The sequence below is a fragment of the Opisthocomus hoazin genome, chromosome 9, assembly GCF_030867145.1.
Source record: "Opisthocomus hoazin isolate bOpiHoa1 chromosome 9, bOpiHoa1.hap1, whole genome shotgun sequence".
Classification (NCBI taxonomy): Eukaryota; Metazoa; Chordata; class Aves; order Opisthocomiformes; family Opisthocomidae; genus Opisthocomus; species Opisthocomus hoazin.
The window spans coordinates 3,094,205-3,109,616 of NC_134422.1; the positions used below are offsets into that span (position 1 = coordinate 3,094,205).

General features: G+C 45.4%; 1 protein-coding gene across 12 annotated transcripts in view; it reads right to left on the minus strand.

Annotated features, from left to right (window-relative positions):
• Nucleotides 1-11,177: 11,177 nt before the first annotated feature.
• The window catches only part of MBD5 (methyl-CpG binding domain protein 5), a 149,513-nt gene continuing 145,278 nt past the window's right edge, over nt 11,178-15,412 (minus strand). For all 12 annotated transcript variants that reach the window (XM_075429972.1, XM_075429980.1, XM_075429977.1 and 9 more), the window contains one exon: nt 11,178-13,848. In XM_075429972.1, the coding sequence (XP_075286087.1) occupies nt 13,777-13,848 (72 nt within the window). In that variant the 3' untranslated portion in view covers nt 11,178-13,776. The remainder of the gene's footprint in view (nt 13,849-15,412) is intronic.

The following is a 15,412-nucleotide window of genomic DNA, read 5'->3' on the forward strand; positions in this document are numbered from 1 at the left end:
TGTCTGAAATAAAAGCAGAAGAGATCAGAGCTCCAGCAACAATTAACTTTCTTAAAACAAAGACTCTAATTTTCTGTGAAACTTCTGCCTAGGCTAAATGACAGCTGAACCGAGAAGTATGCAGTCAACAAGTGACATTTGCTGAGCTCAATAAACGGAGTCTTTACGATGCGTGCAGAGATCAAAGGAGGCAAATTGTTTTGCAAAACTGCAAAAAAACTTTTCTAAAATGACAGAGATGGCAACTTGTGCAAATATTCTTTAATAATAATGATTGAAAGAGCTAGAGCTGTCATGCAAGGCCTGAAACCCAACATATTTCTTCAATATTATAAGCTTATTGGGATATAAATATGAGATACCTCTGGATACATGAGAGAAACATCATTTGTAATGGTTCATATTTTGAAACATGAAGCCAATTACTGCTCTAGAAGAAAACATAACTCAATCTGTTACAGAATATTTCTGCTAAATCACATCCTAGTAGAAGACGAAGATTTGAGAGACTTTCACTTTTTCCAGAATATTCTGCAATATATTGCAAGTTGCTGCCAGATGTAAAGTCCTCTGGAAGTTAAAAGAAGGATTTAGGCAGTACTTTTAACGCTATATTCAGAATTGCAACATTTACACACTGGAAGATGAAAAAACATATTGTTTTGTACTTTTATTTCTTTTACTGACCAAAATAACCCAATGGATTTGTAAGTCCTACCATCTTAGGACATCCTACTTTTCTCCTATAGTTTGTAAAAGCCTATAACTGAAGATGATTAGGACGTCCCCACTGTAAAAAGGTTCTAGCTGTGAATTAGCGAGCAAATGAAGAGGAGACATGGAAGAAGACACATGGTTGTCTCATTCTTCCATGCAAGTGTCTGCTTCGAGGAGATGAGTTCAGCTTTGGGCTTTGGCTGGGAGCCTTCTCAGCAGGGAGTGAATTTTCTTCAGTGCCAGACTAACCAGAACGGGCGATGAGCAAAACAATCCAACACGACAAGGAATTGCTGCTTTAGAGAAAGTGATGCAGAAAAGCTCCTGCCGATAAAGTGCTGGACGACAGAGCGAGACGAGGAGGTGATGTGGTAGAGTCAACCCCTCCAGCAACATAAGCAACACCAAAAATCAGCTCACTGGCATCTTCTCATTTCCTGATCGTGATCTTTGAGCAAGATCACACAACAAAGCAGGTGGACGAGAAAATAAATCAAGTCCATTTGGCTTTGGTTGAGAAATACTACTGCCAATTACATTTGGTGTACGGCAGATCTACGGATCAGGGCTCTGTGCCGTACAAAAGATACAAACCAAACAGTCAAAGTCCTCAAAAGATGGAAAATGCGAATGAGGGAAGTGCACGTGCCATGTTATTCAGGGGCAAAACGGACCGTACGATGCAGCTTGTTTAAGAACCAGCTGGAGCTGTCCTTCTAAAAGACGCGTGCCTACAGATACATTTCTCTCGTTACCATGGGCAAATTCACATGCTCAACGAGGGGCACATTCCTGCACGGAGATGTCGGGTTTCTGCTGCCGTACTGGGACGGGGAATACGAATGGCACGAGCAAGTCAATCACCAGTCCAGCGATTGCCTTAATTACGGGCATTATGGCACAAACCGTGCAGCAGCAGCTCTACGTTGCGTGCCTTCCTGTATAGAAATGTTCAATTTTGTCTTAGTGTTTTTTTGTATTAATGCTTTTCAGTCTGAAATCTAGTGCCATATACTAATTCTAGGTCTCAAAAAAGTCGTGCTAATAAAATAAAACAAAACCTTGTTAACTGGAAACAACTGACAACCAGCTACATACATTAGTTGATTCCAACATGAGCACAACCTGCAAGTATGGCTCAGATGATTTAAAGCTGTTCAGGAGACAAACAGCTACGTACTGGGGTTATCCCCCAGTGCACTGCTGCTCGAGTACCAGCTATAACTGATCACCAAATTGGGCAACAAATGGCTGCCAAAATGACCAAGTGGTTGGAGAAACCACCATATGGAAAGAGGTGAGAGGCGTGCGGCTTGCTCATTCTGACAGAGTGAAGGCTGAGGAGGGGTATGATTGCTGGCTGTAGAGGTATCAGCGATCACGTGCCCAGAGAGAGAAGCCGAACAACTGTGTGAGAACAAGAACAAATGGATGAAAATGAACTTTGAGCAAAGGCAGGTTGGAAATCAGAACACAGCTGCTACTGCAGGATGATGTCCCAATCAGAACAACGGGAGGAGAAAGGCAAGTATGGTCTGATGGAGCTAAGGATTGTGCAATGCTCTGCTTAGTAGCACTGGCCAAGGCTTTTCCACCGGCAGAGCCCTTGCACCGCTATTTCAGGGCCAGGGGGTTTGTTTTTAAGCATAGTTATTTAGCATCAAACCAGGTTCTCTGTTTTAGCATTAAACAAGTCAAATAGAGAGGAAGTAACGCAGGCTGTGCTGCTTGGTGGATTCCTCGTTAAGAAAATCATGCATGCAGGTCAAGAAATGATTTTCCTTCGGTGATGCAGACAACACGTGAGGTCTCCTCCCAGCATGGGGAGCCGGAGCTGTGCAGCAGTTGGCAAAAGCAGGTTGGTGAGACCGATGGGAGAAATACATTTCCAAATACAGCAGCCTTTGCGGAACGGCGACTCGATTCTCACGGACCATTTGAACCCATTAAGTCCTGACCCAGACGGAAGAGCAGGTAGCAATGGCAAGAGTCCCAGCTGAGGGGGTTGGGAGCAGGAACAGATTTAGCTGAGTTTACTCTGGAGATCAGCCTGTGCTTATAACACACTGCTTAGAAGATGCTCAAGAAAATATTCAAAGCCCCCCCCCATGTTTCTAAATTCTCCAAAAAATTAAATAGATGTGATTGTCTACAGGGCTGAAGTATGAGCCCATTCAAATTTCAAACAAAAAAGATAATGTGCAGTTTCAATTAAAAGCAGCTATTTCTGAGCACAACAGACAGGAAAACTTCAGATTCGTGGTTATTTACCTGAAAACAACGGGCCCAGATGCCTCTCTGCTGCAGCATCATCAGAGGTTTTTAAAAACACCTTGTTTTCTAACTCGCCTTTTTCTGAGACATGTGAACTTCCAGACGTTTTACTTATTCTTTGGTTCCAGAAACAAATAGAAGAGAATGCAGACTTCTGATCAGGAGGCGTGCTTTACCTGGGTTTGGTTTTTCTGAAGAACAAAGCTGAAATAAACCTCTTTAAGACACGCCTTAACTCACAGAAGTTTTCAAGAAGAAATCTCACTCCATCTTTTAAGGATCTTTAAAAAACCCCCCATGAACAACTCTGTGGGCCTGATAGTTAGAGGTCATACAATTAGTGACAGCTCTGTAACGCACATTATTAATCGCATTTTGGGAAGGCACTGAGCTGTACCCCTTCAGACTGCCTGAATGCTGCCCTAACAGCTGGACTTGGGGGGATTCACGCTGCTGGATGAAACGCAGTAATAAGATCGGCTTTCCCTGCCGTCAGGAACAGCGCTGGGCCGAAGGAAGGGAGCAAAAATCCCACCTTTTCTCCCACTGGTGGCAATTTTTCAGCAAGTTGGGGGAGCGGTGACTGCTGGACCACTCACTACTGCTGCAGAGAGAGCAAGACGATGGTTTGCACTGTAGGACGTGCTGCTTGGCGCCTGCTGTTTCGGGAGCATCATTTATTACCTATTCTGTGACCCTAGGTTCGCATCGAGAACCCCAGGAGAGCCTCGCCGCTGCACACTCCAAACCTGCAAGACGCAGAGGTTAAACCCACGCCATCTCTCACACGCACGCACGCTTGCGACAGCCATCAGTATTCCCATTTCCCTGCGCCTGCTCCCACCAAACACCCCCCCGAAGCATCAGCATCTGAATCACGAGGCTCTGTTTACAGCTCCTTTAATTAATATTCACTGATCCTTTTTGGAAAGTAAGATCTAAGCACAGGCAGCGGCCTGCGGCAGCGGGACGATGGGCAACAGCAGAACAGCCTCTGTGCCTGCTCCTTTGCTGGGCTTGCTGTGGCCGTGGGTCAGTGGCTGTTTTGGGGAAAGGCACCTCTCCTCGTGTCCCCTCCGCTCCCTCTCGGTTGTCTCCTTGCTCTCCACCCTCCTTCCCTGGGCAGGGAATGGTCCCTGCTCAGCCTGGCCCAGGCTTGTACTTGCACACGCTGCTGAGAGTCTTCTCCTGGCTCCGACCAGCTTGCGGAGCTGGTACATTTGCTCTTCTAAAAATACTCGACATCTTCAAGATGTTCATCTCCTGAAAGTTTTAAGATCAAAATCAATAGACCTATTACACTTTCCTCTCATTTGGTAAATAATTGCGTTCATTTTGCTGCAGGTTCAGCACTCCCTGTGATACACTTCTCTCACTCTGGCCGTTTAATGCGTTAGGTTATTAGATGCTTAAGTCACCCTTATCAGACAGTTAATAAGAGGATCACTGCAGACAGTTAATGGCAACATCTTCATCTGAAAACTAATTAAAAGAAAGAAATGCAACATTCGTGTCCTTTGGAATTTGGCTCAGTTTAAACCTCATGCTAAGAAAGCACAAGAAATAATTAAAAAATATGGAGATGCTTTGAGGTTTGTTAGAAAAGGACTTTGCTAATTGTATGTTGAGGTATTGCTTACTGTGGAATGATCTTTCAGGCCTCAGCTCTGGAAGACCAGCGCACATTTTTCATGACATGCACTACGAATCAACTCACTGGTTCGCCGTGCAGCACCCAAAAAGTCCAAAGCTGGTTTTACACGGCTGAGGCCCTGGCCAGGCGACGGGAACGCTCCCACCTCCAGGTGGGATCCCATCATCTCCAGGTGAGATCCACTGAGCGAAGCCACTGCTGGGCACCTCGTGTCTTAGGGCAGGTTCAGACTGGGTACAAGGAAGAAATTTTTTACCGTGAGGGTGGTGAGGCCCTGGCCCAGGTTGCCCAGAGAGGTGGTCGATGCCCCATCCCTGGGAACATTCCAGGCCAGGTTGGACGGGGCTCTGAGCAACCCGATCTGGTTGAAGGTGTCCCTGCTCACTGCAGGGGGGTTGGGCTAGATGGCCTTCAAAGGTCCCTTCCAGCCCAAACCATCCCATGATTCTGTGATTCTATGATCAGGAGAGTGAGCGGGCAGAACAGCAAAGAGAGCTCAGTTTGGGGGACAGACATGATAACATCTTGTTGTACAGATTCCATAATTAATTTTAATTTACTTAATTAAGTATTTAGTCTTTGGGGAAGGAAGATGAAAAAGCCGCTTCATAAACTGACAACGGGCGATTGTTCTCGGCTGCTTATCCTGGAGGCACGCAGGGTAATGAGAGCTATAGAAATACTTGGAGAGATTGATTGTATCGAGTTGATCGGAGTCCCCAGGCACAGACTCCTCATACATTTCCAGAGTAATGGATACCTCCTTGCTCTTCTGGTGCACGTCACCGCTCTTCATTTTTGCAAGAAATTAAACTGGCTTTGTCCGAATGCAGCTACTGGGGGACAAACGTGGTGGAAATAAAGAAGCATAGAAGAGAGCAGATAAATCGGACTGCATTGCCAGTGCCTGACGTGGGCAAGAGCGATGCAATGCAAGATCAAAACTTGGAGACATCACTAATTTCCGATTCAAGAGGCGAGGTTAAACAGATTTCAACCCAGACTGCACTCTCCCGCACATGCAGAAGAATTCTTCATGGAACGACTCAAAGCTCAAAACGATACCCAGTGTAGGATTGCTTGGAAGCGCCGCATCGGGAGGCGATGCTCTGAAAACGGCAGCTGGTTGAATTTATCTGACTTCTTGGGTTCAAGTATATGGAAAACTAAAATTTCTCCGCAAAAGCAGATTTTCATTTGAAGTCTTAGGGCTTGGGTGGCTAATGAAGCGGTTACAGATTTAACCTCTGCCAGAAAAATCACCCCTTCATCAAACGTGAGATCAATAGGCAACAGAAGCCGGGGAAATGATGTTATTAAAATTCTAATGTGGAAATTCCCAATACTTTTCCCCAGCATACACAAAAATAAAATGATATAAATATAAGAGAAAGCCAACAGATGTAGTGTCATATGGACTTGCTTAATGGCAACGCTTAGCCTTTCAAAAAAAGATTTACATCCACGTTCACTACTAAAATTTGACATTTGTATTGAATAATTCATAATTTGTTGCTTGCTGTGCTTTGCTGCCTTTCTTATGTTCCTAAGTAATATTGGCTCTGCTGTTAGTGAAGTAGATCAAGTCTAACCAATGCAGATATTTTTGTTGTTACTCTGTAAAACGTGAATATTATGTTTTTAGCTAAACCCATGTCTAAACTTCCCCAGCAAGAGCTTTTTGCCTGTAATAGAAATGCTCTGTACAGATTTAATTCATGCCATTGCTGGGCTTCAGCCTAATTCTCCCACAACTATTCCAGGTATTTCAGCAAGGATCACACGTAGCGTGGCCGCGTGTTTCCGTGCCTACACGTGTTTCATCTTGAGACCAACTCCTTCCACCTAACTCTTCCTATGGATGCAAACGAGGTGGCTGCCAGCCCTTCCACCAAGCTGTGGAGACCTGCTCCCGTGCAGCCGTTCGTCTCCCCGCGCTCTCTGACCCGAGGGTAAAAGGCGAGGTGTGTGAGACACATCGGGATTCAGCACCAGTACAGGAACTGGTTAAAGTGGGAGCGAAAGCAGGACCTAATGCACAAAAGCCACCACCCCGTTGCAGGTTTTCAGGTTGCAAATACCATGCTCATACTTCCATAAATCTCCTAACATTTTTAAAATCTAATTTTAATTTTCACACGTAAATTTCTATTTTAATTATGCCACCATAACCAAGTTATTAATTACAAAGGTTGAGGCAGCGTCAAGTTTTCCCTGGCGCTTGCTCTGTGACTGTGAGAAGCAGCCGGTGCCTGTGCAGAGCTGCGGGCTCTCCTCCGGCCGGGCGTTCCCTGCCTTTTTCGCAGGGAAAGGTTTTTCATTCGTGCAGACCAATGGCCCAAATAGCACAACACAAATGCATTTCACTACTACAGCACATGCCAAAGGGCCTAAAGCCTTTATTTTTTATTAATTTAATCTTTTTCCTCACCAGTGGACCAGTTTGCTTCCCTCACCTGGAGACAGAACACTGTTCCACACCGTACCATGAAGGCTTCGCTTGATGAACCAATATCCACAAACCCAAAGCCTGGGCATCCAAAAGGTATCTAAAAACTCTTGTCAATGGGTTCTGGGGGGTTTTATTGGGTTGTGGGTTATTTTTTAAACTTTCTTTTCTACTCTACACAGTTTATACTGCTTTTAGTTCATCTTCCACTTAAAATATCACATCTATGATCAGGCTTTATTATGCAAAGAAAGCTCTTGCAGAGCATGCCAGCGCATGGGATGGGAACGTAAAAATGTGACATCTAATAACTGGAGTAGGGGAGGAGGCCAGCGATGCTCCCTGCTACTGGATGATGCATCTTGGAGGTTCCTGCCCATCGAGTGAGGACGTCGACACCTGGCTCATAAGGGCCAATAACTTTCCTCGTAACTTAAAAAGCAAAATAATGGAAAGGCTGTTACGTCATCATCTGAAATGCCCAAAGCCGCACATTTCATAATTTATATTAACTTCATTTTTTTGTAAAAATAAAAACAAAATAAACTATAAAATATAAATAAAATAAAAAATAAATAAAGTTTTGAATAGCTGAAAAATGAAGAGCAGGCTTGAGACAACTGCACACAGTTAATTAATCGGGCAACAGAGCAGGTATGCCACCGGGATATCTGTGATGACACTTTTCTGGCCAGGAAAACAATTTTGCTCTATCAGGCTGGCTTTTTCAGATGTCTTTCTGTAGAGACACTGGGAGGAAGGATTACAAGTTCTCTGCTTCATTATTTCATTTGTCCGACACTCCTAAGATGTATGAGACCAAGTCAGGGAACTCCAGATTCTCCTTCCGGTCACAGTTAAACAAATGAAGAACAGGACAGGACAGGACAGGACAGAATACAATAGAATAGAAGATTTCCTTTCTTTTTCAGGGTTAAATCTTCACTTTTTCCCTCAGAAGCAGACAGCAGCTCCCACGACTGAGAATAGATAATGGCAAACCCCAATACTTTTTGTTATTTTTATGATATTTTTTCTCTTCCTAGAGAAAAATCAACAAGAGAAGCAAGGGATTATTTTCCTGGAACTGAAAACGAGCGGCATTTCTACCCGGAGTGGCGACTTGCTTCTCTTTCAAAAAGGCCTAAAAGGATTGTGACTTCATGAGATGGAAACTTCTGAAGTAGGATTAAAAACCCGTCAGTTTTATAAACCCGGTTTCCATCTGAAAATTTGGTGGTTCCCGACAGCACAGGCTCCGCGACACCTGCCCGCCCGTGTTCACGTGATGTAGCTACATGCGAAGCAGAACCAGCTGAGTGGGAGCTATATATATTTTTTGAACCGAAAACACCTATTCTTCCTTATTTTCAGGATCCTGTTCTCTTGGGTCTTTTGCATTGCAGTCTTAATTTTGGTACCTCGACATCTCCTCAGGGTGAGGATGCTTCTTTTGCCATATCTGTAGTGTCTCACGACCGCTGCCTTCCAGTAACAGTTGATAAGTATCGACGTCATCAGCGAAGTGACGTCCTTAACGCCCGCAGCAGGACTTACCTGCAGACGTCCCGTGCCACCGCCCCAGACGTGGATGTGGAGGTGGCCTGGAGCAGCCGTGGTTCTCCCAGTCCGCATTGTACCTGGGTTGGCAGTGCTCGAAGCCGGCCTCAGACCGTGGCTCCGACCCAGCTCGCTCACTCACCGGTATTGATTTCTGCCCAGAATTTTCAAACGCCGGCTGATTCTGCACCCGTGCAGTTGTTTCCTTTGGCTTGTGGCAACCTTCACTAACGTTCTCCTGGGGTCTGTATGCAGGAATACGTGCACAACTCTGTTTTCCCCACATTCCTCTTCACCCAAGGTAAGTACGTCAAAACCTTTCCCATTTCCCATCTCTTTTCTAAAATAGGAATTTCCAGAAAGAACTGTTTTACATGTATATATATATTTTTTTTTTTCTGTTTTAAATCCAAACACCTTATCTTGCGTTGGGATGGCACTCAATTACAATCGCTTATCTCACAGCAGGTAAAAAAGTGAGAGCTGAAATCTCTCCAGAACGTGCTTTTGCGGAGAGTATTTCAAATCAAATCTTGTGTTTTTCATGAAAGCAACAACAAAAATTGCTTTAAAGCGTTCACAGCCAATAAATAAACTGCGAAACCTGGGCGGAGAGAAACGCGCCATGGAAGCCTGACTCCCCACCGCTTCGCTTTCACACGCGAGGCTGCGTTTCCCCCCCGGCTCAGCGGCAGCCCGCGGCGTGGGGCGCGGGAGGCTGGCGGGACTTTGTGGGGCACGCGTGCTCGGGCAGCGTTTGTTGCGGCGGGGCAGAGCCAGCCCCCGCTGCAACCCGAGCAGCGCGGTGTGGAAGAGGGGCGCGCAGGCTGGTTAGCCTCCAGCCCCCCGACGAGGCAAAGATGAGGTGAGCAGCTCCACGGAGGCCGGGCAGGAACGCTCAGCCCCTGGGCTCATCTCCTGGGGTCAGACAAATTGGTTTTTGGTAGGATTTCTGGGTTTTGTGGCAGTCTCGAAGTGTTTTTGGACACCTGCGTGAACTGTGCTCGCAGTGAGTTTTGAGCTAAATGAGCTGATCGGCTAACGAGCTAAATGTATTTGGGGCTTTGTCAATCAGTAACGGGCTTCAACCACTGGGTTCATGGTGGTCTTTGGGGGGAAACCCGAAACGTGAACGTCAGCTTGCCGAGTTAGCACTGGTAAATAAAACAGCAGAGCGCGGGAGGGCACCGAGGGCTGCGTCACGGGACCGGATCTGGTTTGCCTTGGGCGAGGCGGTCCTGGGCTGTGCGAGCAAAACCTTCGACGGCCATCGCCTTCCCCAACTTACCCGGAGGATGACGTTGCCTTCGTGGAGGCCGCAGGCAGGCAAGCTGAGGACGGGCAGCGGGATTTGCAGTCTGAACTGCGAACTCTCTTGGCTCTTAGGCATTGAAGTCAACCTCAAGGCTGTTGGTCGCTATTTAATTTGACAGCGGTGCCCGTGGCCCCGTTTAAGACCGGGCATCCCACCGTGGCAAATGCAGAGGAAGACATAGTCCCTGCCCCGAAGAGAACATCACAGGAACTTTTTTTTCTGGTGATTTAATCATAATATTGACAACTTTATCAAAAATTACAAAACTGATATTAAAAAAATCTCTAATTCTTAGTAAGACTAGAATGGGTTTTTTTTTTTTAAAAATAGAAAAGCACTTTTATGCTACTGCTCTTCTGGAATTCTCACATTACAACCCTACATAGCAAAATACAAACCGTAGCTAAGAAAGGTAGCAGTCCTAAGGTAACTCGGTCCACCGCGAGCCCTCTACCATCGCTACACCACCAAACTCAGGGACTCCAAAAGGCTATCACACGACTCGTCAACCTCCTCCAGAGCCCATTTAGGGAAAACCTGTGAATTTTACGTTCTTCATAACCCCTAAAATCTCAGACTGTGAGGATAACAGACCTGGGACATCAGAGGTGGGGTGGGGTTTTTTTTATTTTTTTATTTTTCTTTTTAAACTACGTGGATATTCTTTTTGCAGCTGATACCAGCCAAGCGTTTTTCTGTCAGAAGTGAGAATACGAAGAAAATCCATTGAAATAAATGAAAATATTTTTTTTATGGTGTTCACAAAATGCACCATAATAGAAAGAGGAATATGTCCTTTAATTTGAATGTCATCTGAATGACTCAACCACATTGTCACCCACTTAGCAAAAGAAAGCATAATAAATAAATAAATAAATAGACAAGAATACGCAACACTTTACATCCTCAAAGATTTATCACGTCGTTCCCTACTCTACCGAGACACTGATCGACGTCGTGGGCTCGCTCTACTCAGCCAGTTCAGTTTCGTGTGATTGCGCCATATTAATGACAAATAAAGTGGGGTTCCGCTTTCCACAATGGGGTATTTTTTTTTTTCCACCTTTTAAATATAGGAATTCTCTCTTAAATTAGAAAGTAGGCAAAAAGTATTTTTTTTTAAATTTTCCTTTTTAAGTCTTCTATTAGAAAAAATATAGATTTATTAAACAAAAAATAATAAGGTAGAAAGAAGGGTTGGGCCTCCGTCAAAAAAGTATATTATGCTTTAATGCAAAGAGAAAGAAATGGCTCTATGGGCAAAATTCAAGTATGAGTGACCAGATTTTTTAATCGCAAAGTAGGTGCAACATTTTTTAAAATGTTACAACACCGCATGACCTGTAACGCTCACAATATTTACATGAACTGCTTACATGAAACCATAAAAACTCTAAAAGAGGGAGGGAAAAAAAAGAAAAAAAAAAAAAAGCCGGTCTGGACTGAAACAAACTACTCCTAGCACCCACACCACCGCCGCTGCCAACCCATGAAACCGAGTGCACAAACACGCTTTCCGTGGTCTCCTGATGTGAAGTGTACATCGGCGAGCGAGTACAAACCTCGTTAGCGAGTTAAAAAGCCACAAGAAGGGTCGGTCAGTACAAACTCGGTCCTAGGACAGAAAGCAAAGGGAGAAAGGAACTCGGTGGAGCCGGGCGCTCGCACGCGCGGGTGCCGACAGACAGCGGGAAGGCATGGGGAATGGACGACATCGACTCTTGGAACGAACACATCGACTCGGAACGGGAAAACGTGAGCTAAGCTACACCCCCAACAAAAATGAAAAAAAAAAACCAAAACCAAAAACCACACCTCGCCAAATCAAACCAATCGCAACCGCGTGAGCTCGCGTGGAGGACGGTGGCGTTACAGAAAAGACAAACGAACCTACCCCGCGGCAGGACGGGCTCCGGCCCCCCGGGCTGCGGGACGGAGGAGCGGGAGCCACTCTGCCCGGTGCGAGGCGGCGAGCCCGGAGGTAGTGCTGCCGGAGCCGAGGCCGGGAGAGCTGCCGGGTCCCGTCGTCCTCGGGGACGGGCTGCTCGCCGTCACGGCCTTCAGAGAGAGGAGCGCGGGACGCGGGCGGGAAGAGGAGCAACGGCTCTGCGGTCCGGGCGCCGAGTGTCCGGAGAGCGGCCGTACCGCCAGCTTCCCAGGATGCTGATCACGGCCAGTCCGTGGCTACAGAGTGAGACTGGGGAATTCGGGGCCGGGGGGAGAAGGAAATCTGAGGTAAGCGGTGGTCCCGGACGGGGAGGGGAGGGTTACGGACCCCACCCCCGGACCGGGAATGGTGAACGGAGAGTTATTTTGGGAAGCCTTGAAGACAGAGGATGTCATCGCTTCCATCACCATCACCACCGTCCGTGTGTCAAAAAGAAAAACGAAATCAAATGGAAATAATGTTGTGCTACACTTCCGTTCGTTAATTTTATAATGGCTCATAGCTTTAGACTTTTAAATCTGTAGTGTATTAATTTTTTTCTACATATGTTTCACATTTCTCACTTAATATAACATAAATAATTTGGTTAATAGATTTAACCTGCACATTTCAGCCACATTAATATATATAAGAATCTGTTAATGGTATAAATAATTCTTTTTAAATAAAATAAATCTGATATGTTACATAATACTGATAAAAATCACTGTTGCTAATAGTTTTGTAAGCCACCCTTAATTTTTTGTTTTAATACTGCGAGACGGGTACTGGAATTACTTTTATGAACGCTGCGGAGCATGCCCTTCTGTTCTACTGCAAAACCAAACTGCAATCAATACCGGTCACACCATTAAAGCAGGGCCTCTGCCCCCCTGGGAAGTCAACACGATGGTTAACGACGCTAGGGAATTTAAGCTAATAGATCTAGGGGTTTTGAGGGGCCAACGTTACGGGGGATAGAAACTGTTTAGTTTATCAGGTGGCTATGAAACTTTAACTACAGAAATGGTTGACTAAAATAGCCCATCTACTTTTTTTTTCTTCCTTTTAATAAAATCTACAGCATTCTACTTTAAAAGTTAAGTAAATAAAAACGCAACCGAGAGTTGCAGCCTTTGAATTCTTAATGAGAGCTGTGATCCCACACCCCGTCGGGAACCCGCGAGGCTGCGCTCTCCTACAGCGACCTGCAGCGGAGCACGGGACCTCCGGGCAAGGCTCACTCCGGACAGACAGTATCGATGAACACTCAGTGGCGTGAAGTGTATGTCACCGTTAAGGTATTACATAACCATGCCTTCTCTCTGCTGTTAAATACAAAAACAGCATCTTTTACATTATCATATAAAAGCATTTAGGCTGTATTTTTATTTATCACTTTACACTGGTAGTCTCTTGTATGTGTACTCAATAGAAACCAAAGAATTTTGTACACTATTTTTTGTACAATAAAAGATAAAGTGTGCATTAGGTACGCTTGTACATGACAATATTGTACAATATTTACATTTCAGATATCACCATGAAATTCTGTATTATCTATGTACACAATGAAAATTTCTCAGAAACATTTGGACTATTTCTTATAATCACAATTTTAGTATTATAGAAAAAAATTTCAGTAATCATCTGACACTGTTACTGCAACCCTTCGAGATTTCTGATTGGCTTATCCAGCGACCGCTATCCCTCCTAATCATCAAAAATATTGTACCACTAATCCGCGTAGCACCCTGTGATGGTATCTAGCTGTCTTCATATAAATATTGATATAACCACGCCTATATCAATACCTACATATAGACTTATGTGCACGTTCACTTTGATAAGTACTGGACAAGTAACAAAGACATTCAATGTTATCTAGAGATCTTCCTCCTCTTGGGTTTTGGAGGCTTCACTTGTCTGTCTCCCTGTGGGATTTGGTGGACCTAAAAACAAGTATACGTAGAAGTTAGCACAGAATATTGGTCAAAGTAACCAGCCAGAAATAAATGAGCTACGGGGTTGCTTCACGTGCTGTTACGCAACAGTTCCTACTATTTCATCCCGACACAGAAGCCCAAATTACAAGCAACTTTAAGAACTTGAACGCACTGGGGAAATAAAGGTTGGTGCCCCAGTCCATACATCTCAGACCTCTGCCACCCTGGAGAAAGCTGCCAGCTACAGCAACGGTGAAACCACGTAACGGGGAACTGAACCCAAAGCTGCGACTCTGTCCAGCATCTCCGAGACAAACCTTTTGGCATCATGGTGACAAGAGCGTTACGGTGGGAAGTAGCTGGTAAGAAAACACTGCTAACGGGGAAAAATGAGACAGGTCAAATGCCGGTCTGCGGCAGCGTTATTAAGGAACAAGCGATCTTTAGCAAACTCTGTCTTCATCTGGTTATTAAAAGGAAATCTCCAATTTCGAGCTAAATGCTGGAGCAAGGTGAGTGCAGAACAGTTTTTCATCGCTGGCGGCTCGGTAAGACCCACGCCTCACTGGGCAGCAGGCGGCCGGCGCAGGTTGCCACCACCATCGGCTGGCAGCAGCCAGCGGCTCTTCGGGGTTGTTCGCAGCTTCCCAACGGCAAACAAACCCTTCCGCAACTGGCTGAAGTCTTTCCTTGGGTCTGTCCCGAGTTCCTTCAGACCCCTCACAGTTACTACCTGTCTACTGGCTGTTACCAGCAGAAATCATTCTCTGAGCTATTTATCTGCACGTCCTTTTTGTTTAAAATGTAACTGATGTCTGAGCAGTAGCGGCTGAAAAAAATGCAAGCCACTAAACCGCTGATTCCCTATGATTGTTTCTAGGAATCATAATCTTTACGGCAGTAAAGCCTGATCACAAATTCTGTGACCAGATAATGAAAATACAAATCAGGACTACGTCATGGCACGCACGCTGGTGCATCAGCTCGACTGCATCACAGCACAACCCCATCAGCAAGCCCCGTTGCAGCGGCTTCCCCCGAGCCAGGCCCCAGCACGGTTACAATGCACACAGCACGCGGCTTTTAGCATTACTGGACTGATAAATGAAAAAAAGGTCTCAGCAGAACAGTCCAATCCAAACCCGTGAGTGGTGGTGCAGCCGACACGGAGGTGTGCGTGCCCGACACACACCCCGCCTTTATTCGTAACAGACCTACCATCAGAGCCTGCTCCCTTCTCCTTCCGAGGACAAGAGGAAAACACGTGTCGTTTTCCATCAAAACTCAATCTCATTTAGTAAAATTCGCAAGTTTAAACAAAAGATGCCTGGACAAGGTCCTGTGCAGCCTGCTGTAGGTTACCCTGCTTCGGCAGGGGGGTTGGACTAGATGACCCACAGAGGTCCCTTCCAACCCCTACCATTCTGTGATTCTGTGAAAAGATTTGACTTTGTAATGACTCACAGCAGCGATTAAAAGCTACCGAGTAACTTCTTTAATATTTCTCAGTGGTTCTGAAACCAGCTCGGAGGCTGCAGTTCTGTATGCGCTTCCTTTTCCGTAGTAGCTC